Below are 21089 nucleotides of genomic sequence, written 5' to 3'. Positions count from 1 at the left end.
CACACTGCCTTTATTTGATACCTCTAATGTGAAAACTATAACAGGATACCCTGGGAGATTAAAGGTTTTCAATACTTTTTTTAAGAGAGAGAGAGAGAGAGAGAAAGAGAGAAGAGACAGAATTTTTAATATTTATTGCTGAGAGCCATAGCCCAGTCAATGACACATGGCATTTTTGCCAGAATGGAGTGGTTGAGATGTGAAGCCATTGAGATAATGATGGTTATGTTAATCTATGTATTCAATTGTATATTAGACCCCTGCTGTCCCCCTCAGGCACCGGCTACTTTGGAGTTCTCCCCAGGATTCCTGGAGAGTTCGAATTGGTTGTGGTGTCTCCCGGGAGAAGGCCGCATGCATGGCGTTCGCGGGAGTTCGGAAATAAAGTTTGTTCTTGCTTGAGTGGCTCATGATTTGTGCCCAACCAGACTACGACAATTTATTTTTCAGTTTTCGGTAGACACAACATCTTTATTACCGCTTGAGCCACATCCCCAGCCCCAAGGTTTTCAACACTTTACCGTGAACACAGCACATAGTGAGAATCTGCAGCCCTGGGAATATAAAAGTGCAAATTTCCAGGCCCTTCCAGAAATTTGAATTCACCAGATCTGAAGTAGGCTCCCACAGTATGCATATTTATAAGCCCCTCCCCTGATTCTAATTAAGGGCACCCTCCAATCACACTTGAAGGAGATCTAATGTAGAAGACAAAATCTCAACACCTTCGTATGGTATCAAGTGTGATTCTTGAGGTTACCTCTGTCAGAGATCCTCACAGAAACAGAACTAACAGTTGATGGAGATAGTGACAGAGACTAAAATATCTATACCTGTATAACCTCTATAACTTGCGTGTGGGCTCTCTCTCTTTCTCTCTCTCTCTCTCTACACACACACACACACACACACACACACACACAAGTTTAAGGAATTGGCTCAGGCAGTTGTGAGGTTGGTAAGTCTGAAGTCCATAGACCAGATGGCAGCTGGAAACTTAGGCAGGATTTCTATGTTATCATCTCAAAGGAGAATTCATTCTCCCTAGACATTTGTTTGGGTTCCTAAGGTCTTCAAATGATTGGATGAGCCTTATCTACATTATCAGAAGTAATCTCCTTTACTTAAAATCTACTGATTGTAAATGTTGATTGCAGCTAGATAAAATTTTACAACATCTATACTCATGTTTAACCAAACAGCTGGGTACCCCAGTCTAAACAATGTTGACATTTAAAATTAATCATCACACTGTCCAATTTCATCTTTGGCTAATTCGTTGCTCACAGTTTGCTGCAAAAAAAGAAAAAAAAAAATCCAACCACCAGGCATTCTTAGAGTGCTGTGTATTGTTCCTTTTTCCAAGAGTGTCTTACTATGCCTCTTTGGGAAATTCCCACAGATCCTTATTCAACTTAGGTTATGACTCTCCAACCATATTTGTTACCTAAATGAAACACAGTGAAAACACCTAACGTATTACAGATTCATCATGACATGCTCTTCTATTAAAGTTTCCTTGGAAGCATAGTAATAAACAAACTAATAAGATAGATGGATACTGCATTTTGTATTTGTGTTAATAAGGACAGAATAAATACTGGACTTTATGCTGGACTTAGGCATAAAGAACTCCTAAGACATTTCTTTTGCCCCCTGCCCTGGAAAGATCTTAACTTTTTGACACTAACTCTGCTCCTATCCATCAATCACTGAATGCAAGTATGTCCTAGGTACAGATATCTTGAGAAAAACAACTTTGTAGCACAGATTCAGAAAAATGCATAAAATTTCATAGCACAAGTTCAATCATAAGCTTTAAGGAAAGCATTGTTTTCTTTTTTCCTTCCTTCCTATGTCTTTGCTAGTACTGTACTTAATTGTGGAGTTTTAGGGAGGAAATATGAAGTATAGATTTGAAGATTGTGATTTTTCTGATTTATTTTTCATATTCATATTCTTTATTTACAGACCAGTCACAGTTTCCCGAACATCTTTGCCACTATGGATGATTGCCCTCCTTGTGTTTGGAGTGTTGGCTATCCTTGGAATAACTATTGGTCTCCTGGTTCATTTTCTGGCTGTAGGTTGGTATATATTTATATTTATTTGATTTTGTTATAATCGCTCTTTCATTTACACTGAAGGTAAAGAAACAATTGCAAACCATGTATTATCTCACTTTAAAATGATATCAGTGACCCCAGACCCTATAAATAAGCATTATTAACATTTGTCATTACATTACTCACATGATTTTAATATACATAGTTAAAAGAATAAATATTCTTTCAGAGACATAAGCACATAAGTAGATAGTTGACAGGCAGAAAAAATAATTCTACCAATGTTATAATTAATATATTACATGTATTCTATGTAAAGGAGAAATCAATGAATATTAAATTTTGATTATTTATAATAAAGATGTTAATATAAAAATCCTTCTACATAGATTTTTTTTTTAAAAAAATTGAAGTGTAGGAGGAAAATTGAAGTCATTTTAAAAAACCATGTGTTTTTAACTTAGGATATTATATCATTTATGCCCTACCATAAAATAAAAGAAAATGTAGGCCCAACTCTCAAACATGTCTACACAGAAGCAGACTTCCTAAATAAGACTCCTAATGTGCAAGAAATAAAATTTAAAAATCAATAAATGGCATAGCATTAAATTGAAAAACACAGCAATGGAAAAAATTAGTAGTGTAAAAACAGAGCCTACAGAATGTGAGAATATTTTTACCACCTGCTCCTCAGTCCATTAATATCTAGGATATACAAAGAACTCAAAACTTAATATCAAACATTGTCTTATCTCATCTGTTATTTTCTTTAAACACAAGACAAAATTTATCTTCAATATTTAACACTTAGGAGACTGGAGTGACCCTGAAGAAAGCACTCTAATTTGCATACTCTCTTAATTATGATACAGTGATTCATGACTTCCCTACCTAGAAGGAATACCCCAGTCTATCACCAACAGATTGCCTCAGTGGGAAGATTAGACCATATATATTACAAAGAGAATTGTAGTATGCTTTCACTTATATTTTCTCTTCTGCCATTCTGCAGTGGGAAAATAGAAATATTCCTTTTGTGTTTTCAGGACTTGGAGTATTATTATTCTAATCATTGAGAACTTTTAGAAAAATCTATATCTAGCCTAATTTATGAAAGACATCTCTGATTTATATAACTTCTCACTTTAGTGTATACTTCATAGTTTAGGCCTGTTTGCATCAGAGGTTTTGGGAAGTAGGCCTGGAGTTGTGGCTGTTTTCTTTCGTTTCCTTAGAATTCAGCTAACGTTTTTGTCTTTTCTTATTTTTCTGGGCTTAGACATAGGAGACAGAGTGAAAGCACTTCTAAGTTAACATAACTTTCCCAGTCTGCAACCCATCTCCAGGCCTACATACCAGAATATCCCTTCAAAAGCATCTGGCCCACATTACTTGACAAGCATCTGGCCCACATCACTCTGTCCACTTTAAGTAGAAGTCTTCTCATAATACACATTTAAATCCTTACGTTTGACCCAGAGTACTCCTCGTTTAAAAAAATTGTATATATGTTTGGTTTTCTTTCTAGAAATGATTTGTAAATAATCAAGTCATGAAAAATGATTTCTTATTATGTTCCCTTATTCATCTTTCTCAATTCATATTTGCATTTGAACTTCTTTTGGAGTTGAGAATGTTATTCATATTGTGTGAGTCTGCCTTACTGACTTGCCATCCCAGTGGATTATTTTCATGGCATCAGGTACCAATTGAGCTCAACGACTATATCCACAGTGACCTCAGCATAGTTAGTAAGGCCTCAATGTCCCGCTATGACTGGTGCATACAGTTAAATTAAGAATAGGATACTCACTAGTTGATTTCCTTGCTTTAGTTTATAGTTTTTAATCTCATATATTTTAGATAGTAAATATTCTGTTTATCAATCAATTGTCTCTCTGAAAAGTGCTTCATTCTATTGTAATAAAACAAATCCACATCTTGACAATTTGTTAATTTACATTAAGAAATATTCATGGCTTCTGAATATTGTAATAGAAATAAATAGGAATCCAAATGAAGAAATGAAGGATGCATTTTGAACACTGAATTCTGAAAAAGAATTCAAATGGTTTTAAGATCTTTTTTTGCTGCTTATGCTATAACTTGATAAACTCCAATTGTAAAGTATGGTATATAGTGAATAAACATAAGACAATGTACAGGCAAGTTAACTGCAATTAGCAACATTCATTCATAAATCATTTATAATAACATTTTCAGATTTTTGTTTAGGACTTGATAACTTCTTTCTCCATAATATTTAGCACTATAAAATATTTTAACATTTTTTATAACACCATGTTTTATTTTAATTATGATTCCTCTCTTCTCTTGATTCATATAGAACTTGTAGTTGAAAAACCAACTTCATTATTTGAATATATTCTTATTGGTTACTCGTGTAATGGCTTCATCAATATTCAGCATGTCTCTTCCACAAGATAATCTTCAAGGGCAGTGATCATATTGTAAAATAAAATTTATTTAGTTATTATTATTATATGCTACCAACTCTTACCCCATGTCTAACATGCTGTAAGCACTTCATATCTATTCACCTTACTAAAGATAAGATGTGACATATATCAAGTATCCATGAAAATTTCAAAAAGAAACACAATGCATTAGCTGTGGGTTTTCAAGTTAGGCAGACTGAGCTTTGATCCTTGGCTACTTTTAGTATATTTGGAAAGTTATTCTGAGATGATTCTGAAACATTTGTATACTTCATTAGGTCTTTACAAAATATCTTCATTTGGTGGATATTAAATGGTAGCTACTTTTATTCATAATCTGGCAATTGATAACAAAAATCTCATTATAGTATATAGTCCTTTCTGTCTCAACAAGATGATGTAATTTTCCTTTCTGACCTTTTTCTGATGTGTGGGTGCATGTGTGTGTTCTATTATTGGTTCTATAAACACTTTTAACAATGCCTAAGGTATCTAATCAAGTGTATCAGAAAAATTCACATGGGTTTATCAATATCCAACAAGAATAATACATACTAGTTGGTATTAATATGTAATCTACATCTGAGTTTGAAGTCTATTTAATTTGAATAATTCTTGGATTATTTCTTTGTCTCACAGAAAATAGGACATACTACTATCAAGGTAGCTTCAAAGTGCTGAATATCCCATATAATAAAAATTATGAAAAGGAAACATCACCAGAAAATAACTATATTAGTAAAATTCTTGAAACTAAAGTAAGTTAGTATTTTTCTACTTTTGTTTCATTGCTAATTCATTGAAATATAAATTTATAATTGGATTTTGATGCTTGACTATGTTTTCTCCTCACAGATGGTTGATGCATTTCAAAGTTCTAACATTTACAGACAATATATCAATTCTCAAGTCATCACACTAGTGTAAGTAAAGAATACTAATCCTCAATCAGTGTGCATATCATTATACTTCAAGTTCTTCTGTGAAAATTTCTATTGATATGTTATAGTCATTAACTAGTAAGTTACTAATGTCAAACATTATCATAAATATCAGACAAATTGTTCAGTACAAAACTGAAGTAAGTTTTGGGGCTTTATTGTTGAATTCATTAAATCTACCAGGAATGCATTAACTTTAAAATTGTGGATTACTCATCATTCTTTTTTTTTTTTTTTTTTTTTTTTTTTTTTTAATTAATTTTTATTGTAGGTTGTTCAAAACATTACATAGTTTTTGATATATCATAATTCACACTTTGATTCAAGTGGGATATGAACTCCCATTTTTACCCCATATACAGATTGCAGAATCACATCAGTTGCACATTGATTTACATATTGCCATTCTGGAGTCTGTTGTATTCTGCTGCCTTTCCCATCCTCCGCTATCCCCCCTCCCCCCTCCCCTCCCCTCTTCTCTCTCTACCCCCTCTACTGTACTTCATTTCTCCCCCTTATATTTTCCCTCCTTTCCCCTCACTTCCTCTTGTATGTAATTTTGTATACCCCTGAGGGTCTCCTTCCATTTACATGCAATTTCCCTTCTCTCTCCCTTTCCCTCCCACCTCTCATCCCTGTTTAATGTTAATCTTCTTCTCATGCTCTTCTTCCCTACTCTGTTCTTAGTAACTCTCCTTATATCAAAGAAGACATTTGGCATTTGTTTTTAAGGGATTGGCTAGCTTCACTTAGCATAATCTGCTCTAATGCCATCCATTTCCCTCCAAATTCTATGATTTTGTCATTTCTTAATGCAGAGTAATACTCCATTGTGTATAAATGCCACATTTTTTTTATCCATTCGTCTATTGAAGGGCATCTAGGTTGGTTCCACAGTCTTGCTATTGTGAATTGTGCTGCTATGAACATGGATGTAGCAGTGTCCCTATAGTGTGCTCTTTTTAGGTCTTTAGGGAATAGACCGAGTAGTGGAATAGCTGGATCAAATGGTGTTTCCATTCCGAGCTTTCCAAGAAATCTCCATACTGCTTTCCAAATTGGCCGCACCAATTTGCAGTCCCACCAGCAATGTACAAGAGTACCCTTTTCTCCACATCCTCGCCAGCACTTGTTGCTGTTTGACTTCCTAATGGCTGCCAATCTTACTGGAGTGAGATGGTATCTTAGGGTGGTTTTGATTTGCATTTCTCTGACTGCTAGAGATGGTGAGCATTTTTTCATATACTTGTTGATTGATTGTATGTCCTCCTCTGAGAAATTTCTGTTCAGGTCCTTGGCCCATTTGTTGATTGGGTTATTCGTTATCTCATTGTCTAATTTTTTTAGTTCTTTGTATATTCTGGATATTAGGGCTCTGTCTGAAGTGTGAGGAGTAAAGATTTGTTCCCAGGACGTAGGCTCCCTATTCACCTCTCTTATTGTTTCTTTTGCTGAGAAAAAACTTTTTAGTTTTAGTAAGTCCCATTTGTTGATTCTAGTTATTAACTGTTGTGCTATGGGTGTCCTATTGAGGAATTTGGAGCCCGACCCCACAGTATGTAGATCATAGCCAACTTTTTCTTCTATCAGACGCCATGTCTCTGATTTGATATCAAGTTCCTTGATCCACTTTGAGTTAACTTTTGTGCATGGCGAGAGAAAGGGATTCAGTTTCATTTTGTTGCATATGGATTTCCAGTTTTCCCAACACCATTTGTTGAAGATGCTATCCTTCTTCCATTTCATGCTTTTAGCCCCTTTATCAAATATAAGATAGTTGTAGTTTTGTGGATTGGTTTCTGTGTCCTCTATTCTGTACCATTGGTCCACCTGCCTGTTTTGGTACCAGTACCATGCTGTTTTTGTTACTATTGCTCTGTAGTATAGTTTGAAGTCTGGTATAGCTATGCCGCCTGATTCACATTTCCTGCTTAGAATTGTTTTTGCTATTCTGGGTCTTTTATTTTTCCATATGAATTTCATGATTGCTTTCTCTATTTCTACAAGAAATGCCGTTGGGATTTTGATTGGCATTGCATTAAACCTATAGAGAACTTTTGGTAATATCGCCATTTTGATGATGTTACTTCTACCTATCCATGAACAGGGTATATTTTTCCATCTTCTAAGATCTTCTTCTATTTCTCTCTTTAGGGTTCTGTAGTTTTCATTGTATAAGTCTTTCACCTCTTTTGTTAGGTTGATTCCCAAGTATTTTATTTTCTTTGAGGATATTGTGAATGGGGTGGTTGTCCTCATTTCCATTTCAGAGGATTTGTTGCTGATATACAGGAATGCCTTTGATTTATGCGTGTTGATCTTATAGCCTGCCACTTTGCTGAATTCATTTATTAGCTCTAATAGTTTCTTTGTAGACCCTTTTGGGTCTGCTAGGTATAGAATCATGTCATCTGCAAATAGTGATAATTTGAGTTCTTCTTTTCCTATTTTTATGCCTTTAATTTCTTTCGTCTGTCTAATTGCTCTGGCCAGTGATTCGAGAACTATGTTGAACAGAAGTGGTGAGAGAGGGCATCCCTGTCTTGTTCCAGATTTTAGAGGGAACGCCTTCAGTTTTTCTCCATTCAGAATGATGCTAGCCTGAGGCTTAGCATAGATTGCTTTTACAATGTTGAGGTATGTTCCTGTTATCCCTAGTTTTTCTAGAGTTTTGAACATAAAGGGATGCTGTACTTTGTCGAATGCTTTTTCCGCATCTATCGAGATGACCATATGGTTCTTATTTTTAAGCCTGTTGATGTGGTGAATAACATTTATTGATTTCCGTATATTGAACCAACCTTGCATCCCAGGGATAAATCCTACCTGATCATGGTGCACAATTTTTTTGATATGTTTTTGTATCCGGTTCGCAAGAAGTTTATTGAGGATTTTTGCATCAAGGTTCATTAGAGATATTGGTCTGTAGTTTTCTTTCTTTGAAGTGTCTTTGTCTGGTTTAGGAATCAGGGTGATGTTGGCCTCATAGAATGAATTTGGAAGTTCTCCCTCTTTTTCTATTTCCTTAAATAGCTTGAAAAGTATTGGTGTTAATTCCTCTTTAAAGGTTTTGAAAAACTCTGCTGTATACCCATCCGGTCCTGGGCTTTTCTTAGTTGGTAGTCTTTTGATGGTATCTTCTATTTCCTCAATTGATATTGGTCTGTTTAGGTTGTCAATATCCTCTTGGCTCAATCTGGGCAAATCATATGACTTAAGAAATTTATCGATGCCTTCACTATCTTCTATTTTATTGGAGTATAAGGATTCAAAATAATTTCTGATAATCTTCTGTATTTCTGAAGTGTCTGTTGTGATATTGCCTTTTTCATCCCGTATGCTGGTAATTTGAGTTCTCTCTCTTCTTCTCTTTGTTAGCGTGGCTAAGGGTCTGTCGATTTTATTTATTTTTTCAAAGAACCAACTTTTAGTTTTGTCAATTTTTTCAATTGTTTCTTTCGTTTCGATTTCATTAATTTCAGCTCTGATTTTAATTATTTCTTGTCTTCTACTTCTTTTGCTGTTTTTTTGCTCTTCTTTTTCTAGGATTTTGAGTTGAAGTATTAGATCATTTATTTGTTGGTTTTTTCTTTTTTTAAGGAATGAACTCCAAGCAATAAATTTTCCTCTTAGAACTGCTTTCAATGTGTCCCATAGATTCCGATATGTTGTGTCTGTGTTTTCATTTATCTCTAAGAATTTTTTAATTTCCTCCTTGATGTCTTCTATAACCCATTGATCATTCAGTAACCTATTGTTCATTCTCCAAGTGATGCATGATTTTTCCTTACTTCTTTTATTGTTGATTTTCAATTTCATTCCATTATGATCAGATAATATGCATGGTATTATCTCTACTCCTTTATATTGTCTAATAGTTGCCCTGTGACATAATATATGATCTATTTTTGAGAAGGATCCATGTGCTGCTGAGAAAAAAGTGTAACTGCTTGATGTTGGGTGGTATATTCTATATATGTCAATTAAGTCTAGGTTATTAATTGTGTTATTGAGCTCTATAGTTTCCTTATTCAACTTTTGTTTGGAAGATCTGTCCAGTGGTGAGAGAGGTGTGTTGAAGTCTCCCATGATTATTGTATGGTGGTCTATTAGACTCTTGAACTTGAGAAGAGTTTGTTTGATGAACATAGCTGCACCATTGTTTGGGGCATATATATTTATAATTGTTATGTCTTGTTGGTGTATGGTTCCCTTGAGAAGTATGTAGTGTCCCTCTTCATCCCTTTTGATTAACTTTGGCTTGAAATCTATTTTATTTGAAATGAGTATGGACACTCCTGCTTGTTTGCGAAGTCCATATGAGTGATATGATTTTTCCCAACCTTTCACCTTCAGTCTATGTATGTCTTTTCCTATCAGATGTGTCTCCTGAAGGCAGCATACTGTTGGGTCTTGTTTAGTGATCCATTCTGCTAGCCTGTGTCTCTTAATTGGTGAGTTTAAGCCATTAACATTTAGAGTTATTATTGAGATATGGTTTGTTCTTCCAGCCATATTTGTTTATTTATGTTACTAAACATGGTTTGTTTTCCTCTTTGATTATTCCCCCCCACCTTTACTGTACTACCTCCCGCTGTTGGTTTTCATTGATATTTTCCATTTCCTCTTCCTGTAATATTTTGCCGAGGATGTTTTGAAGAGCTGGTTTTCTAGCTGCAAATTCTTTTAACTTTTGTTTATCATGGAAGGTTTTAATTTCATCTTCCATCCTGAAGCTTAATTTCGCGGGATACACAATTCTTGGTTGGAACCCCTTTTCTTTCAACGTTTGAAATATGTTATTCCAGGATCTTCTAGCTTTCAGAGTCTGTGTTGAAAGATCAGCTGTTATCCTGATTGGTTTACCCCTAAATGTAATCTGCTTCCTTTCTCTTGTAGCTTTTAAAATTCTCTCCTTATTCTGTATGTTGGGCATCTTCATTATAATGTGTCTAGGTGTGGCTCTCTTATGATTTTGCACATTCGGCGTCCTGTAGGCTTCTAGGATTTGGGATTCTGTCTCATTCTTCAAGTCTGGGAAGTTTTCTCGTATTATTTCGTTGAATAGATTGGTCATTCCTTTGGTTTGGACCTCAATACCTTCCTGTATCCCCATGACCCTTAAGTTGGGTCTCTTTATGTTATCCCATATTTCTTGAATGTTCTGCTCATGGTTTCTTAACAGCTTTGCTGAGCTGTCTATGTTCTTCTCCAGTTGAAATACTTTGTCTTCATTGTCTGATGTTCTATCTTCTAAGTGTTCTACTCTGCTGGTAGTATTCTCAATTGAGTTTTTAAGTTGGTTTATTGTTTCCTGCATTTCCAGGATTTCTGTTTGTTTGTTTTTTATAACCTCTATCTCCCTGTATAATTGATCTTTTGCTTCTTGGATTTGTTTGTGTAATTTATTGTCGAAGTGGTCGAAGTGGTCTTTCATTGTCTGATTTTGCTGTCTAATGTCTTCCTTGAGACTCCAGATCATCTGAAGCATGTATATCCTGAATTCTTTATCTGACATTCCATCTGCTGCAGATATTACCTCTTCTAAAGTTGAGTTGACCTGCATTGCTTGTGGTCCTTTCTTTCCTTGTCTTTTCATACTGATCGCGTTTCGTTCTTCTGGTAGCCACGCCCCCGTATCTGGTGCAAGAGACCTCAGTTGTCAGCACTGGTGGGGGCTGTAGCTGGGAGACCCGCGCCGCGCGGCTCCCGCCGGCTCCTGCGTCAGCGCCGCCTCAGCTCCCGCCGGTTCCCGTGCCGCTGCCGCGGTTCCCGCCAGCTCCGTCCGGCTCCCTCGCCGCTCCTGCTAATTTAGAGTCCGCTGGGAAGGAATCTCTTTGGCCGATCTTTGGTGACTTCCCCTCTCTGCTATGGCGGGCCCCTGGCTCCTTGCAGGAGTGACCGAAGGGAGAGGTGGAACTGGCTTGTCTCTGGTCTGATATAATCTCTGGTTTTAGATCCCAGTTCGCTAATTCATAGAGGCTTGGTTAGATTTCCTTCCCATCCTCTCAAGGTGGGGAGCCCTTTCCTGGGTGGGCAGGGCCGTTAGCAGAGCCGGAAGGGCATGTGCCTTCTGTCGGGCCAGGCGGGGACCCTTCTGGCTGCGCTGGGCCGCCGGGGGCTCCCTCAGCGCCAGGCAGATGGCGCCCGCGTGGCTAAGAGCCGGGTGGGGTAACCCTTCGCAGAGCGGGCGGGCCGCCAGGAGTGCCGGGATGGTGGGAGCTGTCTGCCGGCCGGGCAGGGACCCTTCTCGACGAGCAGGGCCGCTGGGGGCGCTTGTAAAGCCGGGCGGCTGCCGCCGCGTGTCTAAGACCCAGGCGGGCGGGGTGGCTGTTTGCAGGGCAAGAGCGGGACCGGCAGGGTAGCCGGGATGGCGGAAACTGTCTGTTGGCCGGGCAGGGACCCTTCTCGCCAAGCAGGGTTGCCGGGGGCGCTTGTAAAGCCGGGCGGCTGCAGCCTCGTGGCTAAGAACCAAGCGGGCGGGCTGGCTGTTTGCAGAACAAGAGCGGAATGGCGGGAGCTGTCTGCCGGCAGGGCGGGGACCCTTCTCGCAGAGCAGGGCCGCCGGGGGCGCTTGTAAAGCCGGGGGGCTGCAGCCTCGTGGCTAAGAACCAAGCGGGCGGGGTGGCTGCTTGCAGAACAAGAGCGGAATGGCGGGAGCTGTCTGCCGGCAGGGCGGGGACCCTTCTCGCCGAGCAGGGTCGCCGGGGGCGCTTGTAAAGCCGGGCGGCTGCAGCCTCGTGGCTAAGAACCAAGCGGGCGGGCTGGCTGTTTGCAGAACAAGAGCGGAATGGCGGGAGCTGTCTGCCGGCAGGGCGGGGACCCTTCTCGCCGAGCAGGGTCGCCGGGGGCGCTTGTAAAGCCGGGCGGCTGCAGCCTCGTGGCTAAGAACCAAGCGGGCGGGGTGGCTGCTTGCAGAACAAGAGTGGAATGGCGGGAGCTGTCTGCCGGCAGGGCGGGGACCCTTCTCGCTGAGCAGGGTCGCCGGGGGCGCTTGTAAAGCCGGGTGTCTGCAGCGGCGTGGCTAAGGACCAGCCGGGTGGGGTGGCTGTTCGCCGCGCGAAAGCAGGGCCGCCAGGGTAGCCGGGATGGCGGGCGCTGTCTGCTGGCTGGGCGGGGACCCTTCTGCCGCGCTGCTCTGGGCCGCCTGCCGCTTGCAGAAGCGGCGGGTGGCCGCGGGATTGGACTCTGAGCCCGCGCTGCCAGTCAAGTTTCACTTGTTTGGGGCAAACTGTCACGTCTAATAAACTTACTAATTCTCGGCAGGTCTCCTTTCAACGGAATTTTGCTAGAAGATCCTCAGTAGGTAGAATGTAGCTGTTTTAATTGGTGTTTCTGATCCCGTTAATGTGGAGATATTGAAAGTGCAGCTTCCTCGCCGGCCGCCATGTTGGATCCCCCTACTCATCATTCTTATTTCCTAAGTATTTATATCCAAAAAACATAGATTGTTCTTTAGACCAATGTTTGACACACTAACATTTTATTTATCAGAATCATAAACATGAACTCTGTTTTCTCCAGTCTTTCTACTTGCAAGTCAGTTTAACATTTTGTGGAATGACCCCAGTATTCTTATTATATATGGGGTAGAAGACAGGCTTACCAAGGAGAACCCTCTGGTCACCATATCAAGAAGCAAAATAACTATACTATGTTCTCTGCATATGGATTTGGAATAGCAAAAAATAGTAGAAAGAACCTTAAAATGCAGTTAGACAACTTCAGCCCTGTCTTTGCCATTTAGTAGCCCTAGAGTTTTGAATCAGTCATTATACCACTTTGAATCTATTCCTTTCTCTTATGAAATGTTAGTGACAACATCTGCCCTGCCTTGCTCATAGAACTTTACTCAGAATTAAAAAGATTATGTGTATGGAAATACTTTCAAATAAATATATTTTCAGTGAAAGTGATTATTACTTTTACTTTCATTAGTGTTACTAATGTTCTTCCTTCTCTCCCTGGTTCTGGGCTCATGTGATTTCTGGAATTGCAGAACGAGTTAAGGTTCCAAATAGCAATTTTAGTACTGGACAGAAATGGAAAACTAAAGTTGAAGGTCTCAGGTGATTGCAACCACCAGAAGGCCTCTCTGCTTTGTTTTCCAGTGCACATAACTTCAGGTATCTGTAGGGTCAAGACCAAGTGACAGAAAGGCCACAGAACAGTTTTTCACTTTGGCACATAATGCTGCAAAAATCACTTACTATTTTGCTTGGTAGCAATGTGAGTGGAGTGCTCAGTAGGAATTGTTATTGATTTATATGCCAAAATGTTGAGTACCCCTTAGGGAGACTCAGAACATAATGATAACACTCCAGACACTAGCCTCCGGGCTCCTTGGTAATTTTGTTGGCCAGCCTCTTGGGCTGCCCACCAAATTTCCCCATCAGTCTTCAGATTAATATTTGAATGCAATTTTATTCAACATCTTCTCATCACTGCTACCCCCTTGCATTGCATTAAAAGCCTGTCTCCATCTGAGTCCAATCCCTCAAACACCACAGTCACTGGATGACTAGATATATGATGGAGTGCATAGAGTAAGGAGCCCTATTTATGGAATCAGCTGTACTGACCCTAAACCCCCATTTAGTAGTTGCATATTGAGTATATTTACATAATCTGTCAGAGCCTCAATTTTTCCAAATGTATAAAACATGATAAATGATACATACTTATGTTTCAGTATTATCATAGATACAACAAAATGTGTACTAATATATGTGATAACAAAAAACATCAGATGCACAATAACTGTTAATTGATATTATTATCAGTCAGTTATTCTGTAGTATGATTCCTCCTCTGTGAAATTTTCTATTTGATGATGAAGTAGCAATAACAATATTTGAAGTCCAGTGTATATATCACCTCTTTCATGAAAATTTATCTGATACTTAAGTAAAAAATGACTCATTATTCCTCTGAATGTCTACAGTTAGGATAAATATCTTCCTGTGTCTCCCTCATTTGTTATAGTCATTGTATGCATGTTTGGAAATTCCTAGAGAATAGAATTGTGTCATTGCCATAATTTGTGTATCAGCTTTCCCTACTTTTTCAGATTTGTAGAACTGACTCTAAACTGAATAATATAGTTGCATGAATAATGTTACCACTAAATGTAGACAAGTGAATAAGCCTGTTTGACCTAAAGTGAAAGTAGTGCACAGAGCCATAAAAGAGCAGAAGAAGCCAAGATTAAAAAAAAAAGTCAGACAGTGAGGAAGGAAATGCTACTTTTAGCAACATATTAAACTTTTATGTTGTTTCCAGTCCCGATAACAACAGTCTGACAGCACATATATGGCTGGTATTCAAGAATTCCAGATCATCGAAAGAAACTGCAAGACAAAGAATTGAAAGCATCTTACGTCAGATGCTGACAAGCCACTCTGGATCCTTGCCTACAGATCCTGATTCTCTGAAGCTCATGGGTAAGCTTATATATTATACCTGAGCAATGTTATTTTCATTATTTTGTCCCTAACACATATCATACATACCAGACACAAAGCTGATCTTAAATACATTTTTAAATGAATTTCATTTTAAATCAGACTTTTTAACTCATTTAATTCATTTCAATGTGTTATTATTAAGGACACATTATAGATGGTTTGAAGGAAGGGGAACTCTTTCTCATTCTAAAGCTGATATTACTACTTTAAACAATCTTTATAAGTAATGGTGTGCTTTGGTTTTCTTTTTGTGGTATCCTAAATTTTCAGAAACAACACTGGATCTGCCATTATAAGACAGGTCACTTTTTAAAGTATTTTTGTTTATAGACCCAAATTAGATTCACTTTTGAAGACTTCCTCTCCTTCTATGATAGAAAACTCACAATTTTCCACTTTAGATGATGTAGATATAATTTCAATTAAATAAAAAAGAAGTCTCCTGTGTGGAACTATGAAGAGGATATTTTCACCTAATACATTCACATATAGAAAGAGAAAAATTCCAATAAACCAACGTTCTCTCATTTCCATTGACTCTTCATCTTGAGAATTCAAATTATTTCTGGACCTTTTCTCTTCTAGAGCTACCATCTTTTCCCATTGCCTCAGGCTCAATTCTTAAATAATCATGGATTTTTTGTTTAATTACAGAAATCAGTAAGTTTGAAGCTGAAAAGATGATCAACAATCGTAAGTTCAATACTTTTAAAATTAAACAAGAGATAATATGAAATATAAGTCAAGATTTGTTTCTCTTTACTAGACAGAATTCTGAGTGCTTCATATAGAATAATTCATGCAATCTTCTTAGCAGTGCTAGAGATAAGCATGCTTATGATATCATTTTAGAGGTGAGGAAATTCAAATAAAAATAAGTGAAATAATTAGCCAGATTTATCCAGCTTGTGAGTTGTGGGACCAGAATTCAAACTAAGGGAGTCTGGTTACAAAGTCCATGGGTTTAACTGTGACTTTTCCTCCCACATCTTACACATTGTCCAAGTGCTAAAGTATCTTGGAACTGTTATGATGGCTAGAGAGGTGATCCAGGGACAGCTAATGATTCCTGTACTGATTATATTTTATTCCTATCAGTGTAAGATATTGTCAGATATAATCATATCAGGACAACTCTATGCTTTGTAACCATACATTATCTTTCTATTCTCAACGGAGCAAAACTGACCCTCTCTGATAGGCTGTGGAAGACGACCAAGGATGTCAGCTACATATGATAGAATCAAAGGAGGTTCCACTGCTCAAAAAGGAGAATGGCCATGGCAAGCAAGTGTGAAATTGAATGGCCGACACTACTGTGGGGCATCCTTGATCAGTGAGAGATATTTGGTAACTGCAGCTCACTGCTTTCAACGGTAAGTTCATCATGTTGCTCATCTGTGGTGATGAGCAGCCCTGCATGAGTCCCAGTTTGTAGCTGTTATACCTGCTGAATTCTTAGTTGCATCCCTTTTCATCTTCAAAAGTGTCTTATGGCATTTGCTGATACCTGGATAAAGCTGGAGAACATCATGCTAAGTGAAATAAGCCAAACTCATAAATTGACCAAATCATGCTACGTACACAGACAAATATACCACAGTGAATTTCATATTCATGTATATCCATAAAGCACAAATTTTAAAAAACAAAACCTATAAATAAATAGAAGGAAGACCAGTAGAACAAAGGAAGAGGAACAGCTCAGGGAGAACAAGAGGGAAAGGAAAGTACTGGGGATTGAAGTAGAGCAAATTATATTCCATGGATATATATACTATGTGTAACTATAGTGCACCAATAAAAACATTAAAAATATTACTGAAGACATGAAAAAAGGTCCTGGTTGAAGGAAAAATTACATGATAAAAATCGCAACCTGTATACTCAGAAAAATGAGAAATTATATCCCATCTGATTCAAATGTATGATATGTCAAGGTCATTGTACTGGCATGTGTAACTAATTAAAACAAATAAAAAAACTAATAATAACATGGTAAATTAAAAAAATGAGAAGGGTCATGATTTTTGGTATTTTATTATTTTCTTATGAGTATTCTCTTCATCACTTTACTCTTCAGATATTAAACAATTTGTGGTTGCTAAAATGCAGCATCCTATTTCAAACCTCTCTGACTCCATAAATCAATCTCCCCCCACTTTTTTCCATAAATGTTCCACTTTCATGGTCTTTTAGGCAAATATGGCTCGGTCCTATTCAAAATACTACTTTCCCTAAGAAATCTTCCTTTAAGCACACAAATTCAACCCCTTCTGTTTAGTGGTTCCTTTAATTATACACTCAAGAATTTAAACAATTATTGTAATTGTCTGTGTTTGTGCCCATCTATTACTTTATTTAAGCATATGTTTGAAAAGCATATCTTGAAAACATACGTTATTTTTTTCATTTCTTTATCCTTATGCAATGTATGGTGTAGGGACTCAATGTTTTTTAAATGTTTAAAAATGAATTAAAACGTCAAGTTGCAATGGACTATTGGGAAAAGAAACACTAATGTCATAAAGAAGTGTATAGTATATGCAGAATTTCTACTATTCATTATAGAATGCAGAATTTCTATTTATTTACAAATAAATAAAAAATTGATTTATTTTTGTTTTTGTTTCTTTAGGTCAGAAAACCCCAAAAACTATACTGTTAGCTTTGGCACTATAGTAAGTCCCCCCTATATGCAACATTATGTTCAACAAATTATTATTCATGAAGACTACATCAAGGGTGAGCATCATGATGATGTTGCAGTTATACTACTCACTGAAAAAGTTGTTTTTACAAATGACGTACATCGAGTTTGTCTTCCTGAAGCCACAGAGATTGTGCCACCAGGTGAAGGAGTTGTTGTTACAGGATGGGGAGCACTTACATTTGATGGTGAGTCCAGTGAAAACATACTATGCAAGGTAAAAATGCAACAAGAAATATGAGCCATCTAAGTAGAGTCCAAGACATCGTTTACCTCCAGATGCCCAGTGCACTCAGGAGATCATCAGAAAATGTTGCTTATGGGGTTATGACTGCAAATTGCCTTGGTTTGGAGCATTCCAGGAAAACCTGTTGGGGTGTAGAACCTCCCTTACCTGGAGAACCTAATTGAGAAGATTCTGGTCCAAAGATACAAGAAAGATGAACACTTCAAAAGGCACATTTGAAAGATGTTTTAAATTTTATTTGAAGATTTTTTTTTTTATCAGTTTGACTGATGGAACTGAGTGGGCTTTTTTTTATCCGAAGAGGCAACAAATATAGGTCTTACTGACAGAGGACCAAGGAAGGTTTCCATCCTGTTTTGTTTCACAGCCACTCTTTTGCTGATGTTTACTTTCTGTAGGTGAATTCCCAGAGTTACTTCAGAAAGCACCAGTGAAAATTATTGATACAAACACTTGTAATGCTCCAGAAGTGTATAATGGAGTGATAAAGGATACAATGTTATGTGCCGGGTACTTGGAAGGAAATATTGATGCCTGCCAGGTAACTGTGGATACCATTCATATTGAACACATAGTATATAAATAACTGCTATTTATTTTAACGAAAATCATCAAGATGGAGATAATTGCATGCTTCAGTTGATTAGTACTTTGGCAGTCCCTCTCCGCTTCACACAATAGTAATTCTTCTCTATGTACAAGATGTATTTCAACACTTACGTTGAACTTATTCTGAATTGGCTACTCTCCTAAGTCCTTTACAAATATCCATTCATTTAGTTCTCATCATGATCTTATAATGTAGGTGTTCTCATTTCATAGATGAGAAAACTGAGACAGAGGAACATTAAGTACTTTGTACGTGGTCACACTCCTAGTAAGTGGCAAAACAGGCATGCAGTCCATCTCTCAAGCACATCTCAATAAAAGGGCAGTCTCAGAAATGTTTTACTTTAAGCCCATTCCCAAATTCTTCCCATATTCTCATCTCTCTCATGAGTAGTGTTCTGAATAATTTTCTCAGATATGAAACCCCAAATCTCAATTACATTAATACTACATGTCACCCGAAAGCTCTCTTATAGAATTAGAGTTTGGAACTTTTCAGATAACACGGTCAGGTTCAGGTAAATACCAGAGAATACATTCCAGTGGGTCACAGTGGGGATAAGGATGGTACAGGGATTTGCATCACATACCCTCCTCAGGTCTCCATGAAACAACAACCAGTTGCAGACTGAATCTGGGTTTAACATTTCCTGTAACTGAAGTATCTGAAAGAAAATTGTCAAAATGATAAATGTCCTTTGTTTTATTTAGGGTGACTCTGGAGGACCACTGGTTCATCCCAATTCTCGAGATATTTGGTACCTTGTTGGAACAGTGAGCTGGGGAGTTGAATGTGGAAAAATCAATAAACCAGGGGTCTACATGCGAGTGACTTCCTACCGTGACTGGATTGCCTCCAAGACTGGTGTTTAAGAGAAAATCATCTTGTACCATCTAGTTCAGGACATTTTTGACTGTTAAGCCAAGCCAAATTTAACATGATTTTAAAACTAGTGTGTACCATGATTGAAAGTATAATGACCCTAAGGGAATGTTTATGAAATTACATTTTAAGCAAAAATAACAAGACAAAATAAGAAATCTTGTTGTTTTGGTCCCTATTGCTTAGGCCAATAAAGTACTCTCACCAAAAAGAACTATTATAATAATATTTGTTTTTTATTTAATTAACCCACATCATAGTTATCTCACCACAGCATAAATTTCTTGTTTTTTGTTATTCAGATTTTGTAGGATTATGAAAGTGTGTCTTTGTCCATAGCAAATTAGCAGGCAGCATGATGAGAGATGGATTGGAACATGCTGTGTCTACTTTGATGTCACAGCTTTGGTAGATGAAATGTGACTGTGACCTAAACCTTGTCTGAATGTAGGTACTGAGTTAAAGTCTCATATTTTTTGTGGATCTTTATCAGTCCTTGTAATCCTTGTGAAATAATATCACCATCATCAAAAGTAAGCTAAACCATGCAGTTAAACTTATAATAGAGACAATAATTTTTCAGTGTTGGTATAGGTTTTTATAGAAATTCATTACTGTAATATATTTGAAAAAATAACTATATACCATTAAATGTGTACTGTATTTAAAATAAATTTAAAGTAATACCATTGGTTTTTAATGACTGTTTTCTTCATCTTTTTGGGTTTTGTTTATTAAGAGTTCTCAGGTGGCTCCTTCTCTTCCTCCTTTTCTTCTTCTTCCCCTTTTTCTTCTTCTCTCTTTTCTTCTTCCGTTCTTCATACGGGATGAAGTGGAGGATGGGGGTGTTCCTCACATGCTTCAAGATGAGTCTGGCCTAGCTCAGCTTGGCCACCTCCAGTCTGCAGAGTTCTTTGAGATGGCTGCTCAAGTTCAGGATGAATTTCCCCTTCCAGTCTAGGAAGTAGTTCTCTAGGAAGCCATAAAAGTGGTGATCAGTAGGCTCAGAGCCTAGGATGTGCAGATCCAACAGGGTCTGATATCAGTTTATGTCTAGGGCCAACTGACTTCCCCATATTATTCAGACTGCTGACCCATTCATCTGCAAATGGCTACCAGTCCACCAGGCAGAGGGCTAAGACACTGTGTGGTTTTTCATCTTTCACGGATGCTGGCTGCCCTGGCACTTCTCCATCAATTTGGAGAAGCAGCCTATACCTTCCGTGTCAAGTTTTCATGGTGGGAATAGAGGCCAAGAGAGGAAGACAAGGGAGACCTGCAGGTGTAGGTTGGCCAGGTTGCTGAAAGCAGCCTCTGCCTTTATGCAACAATTGTAGTTGATCTGTGATCTCATGGTTAGTCAGTAGCAAAGGAATCAACCACAAGAGATAGATATACATACTGTGTTTGTAGGTAGGTTTTCTGTAGGGGAGAAATATAAATTATTGACCATGGTTTTAGTCCCACAGTCTCTGGAATAGAACATAAGTTCTGTTTTATGAACCATATATCCTTCACAAGTTAAGTGACTTCAGTCTATAATATTCACTATGGAAGAGTAAATTTTTTTAACCATATTGATTGTAAACTTGATTTCAAGATTTCATGAATCTTTATAGAGTATTCAAATTTTATTTAAGTTTCAATGGGTTAGAATATAAAAATATTAAATAAAATCTTTTATTAAATTTTCTGCAAAAAAAT

At 37.7% G+C, this 21089-nt stretch overlaps 1 protein-coding gene across 1 annotated transcript; it reads left to right on the top strand.

The window, feature by feature from the left end:
* The first annotated feature begins 1903 nt into the window (after positions 1–1903).
* On the top strand, positions 1904–19375 carry LOC143405653 (transmembrane protease serine 11B-like protein). The gene is made up of 9 exons (XM_076864028.1): positions 1904–2087; positions 5168–5286; positions 5384–5451; positions 14752–14912; positions 15591–15629; positions 16138–16312; positions 17575–17834; positions 18292–18434; positions 19214–19375. Exons 1-9 carry the CDS (start codon positions 1904–1906, stop codon positions 19373–19375), a joined length of 1311 nt encoding a protein of 436 aa, XP_076720143.1.
* Positions 19376–21089: the final 1714 nt, after the last annotated feature.

This window comes from Callospermophilus lateralis, chromosome 8, assembly GCF_048772815.1.
Source record: "Callospermophilus lateralis isolate mCalLat2 chromosome 8, mCalLat2.hap1, whole genome shotgun sequence".
Lineage (NCBI taxonomy): Eukaryota > Metazoa > Chordata > Mammalia > Rodentia > Sciuridae > Callospermophilus > Callospermophilus lateralis.
The sequence above is the reverse complement of the archived record's forward strand: the minus strand, read 5'-3'. Positions and strand labels throughout refer to the sequence as shown.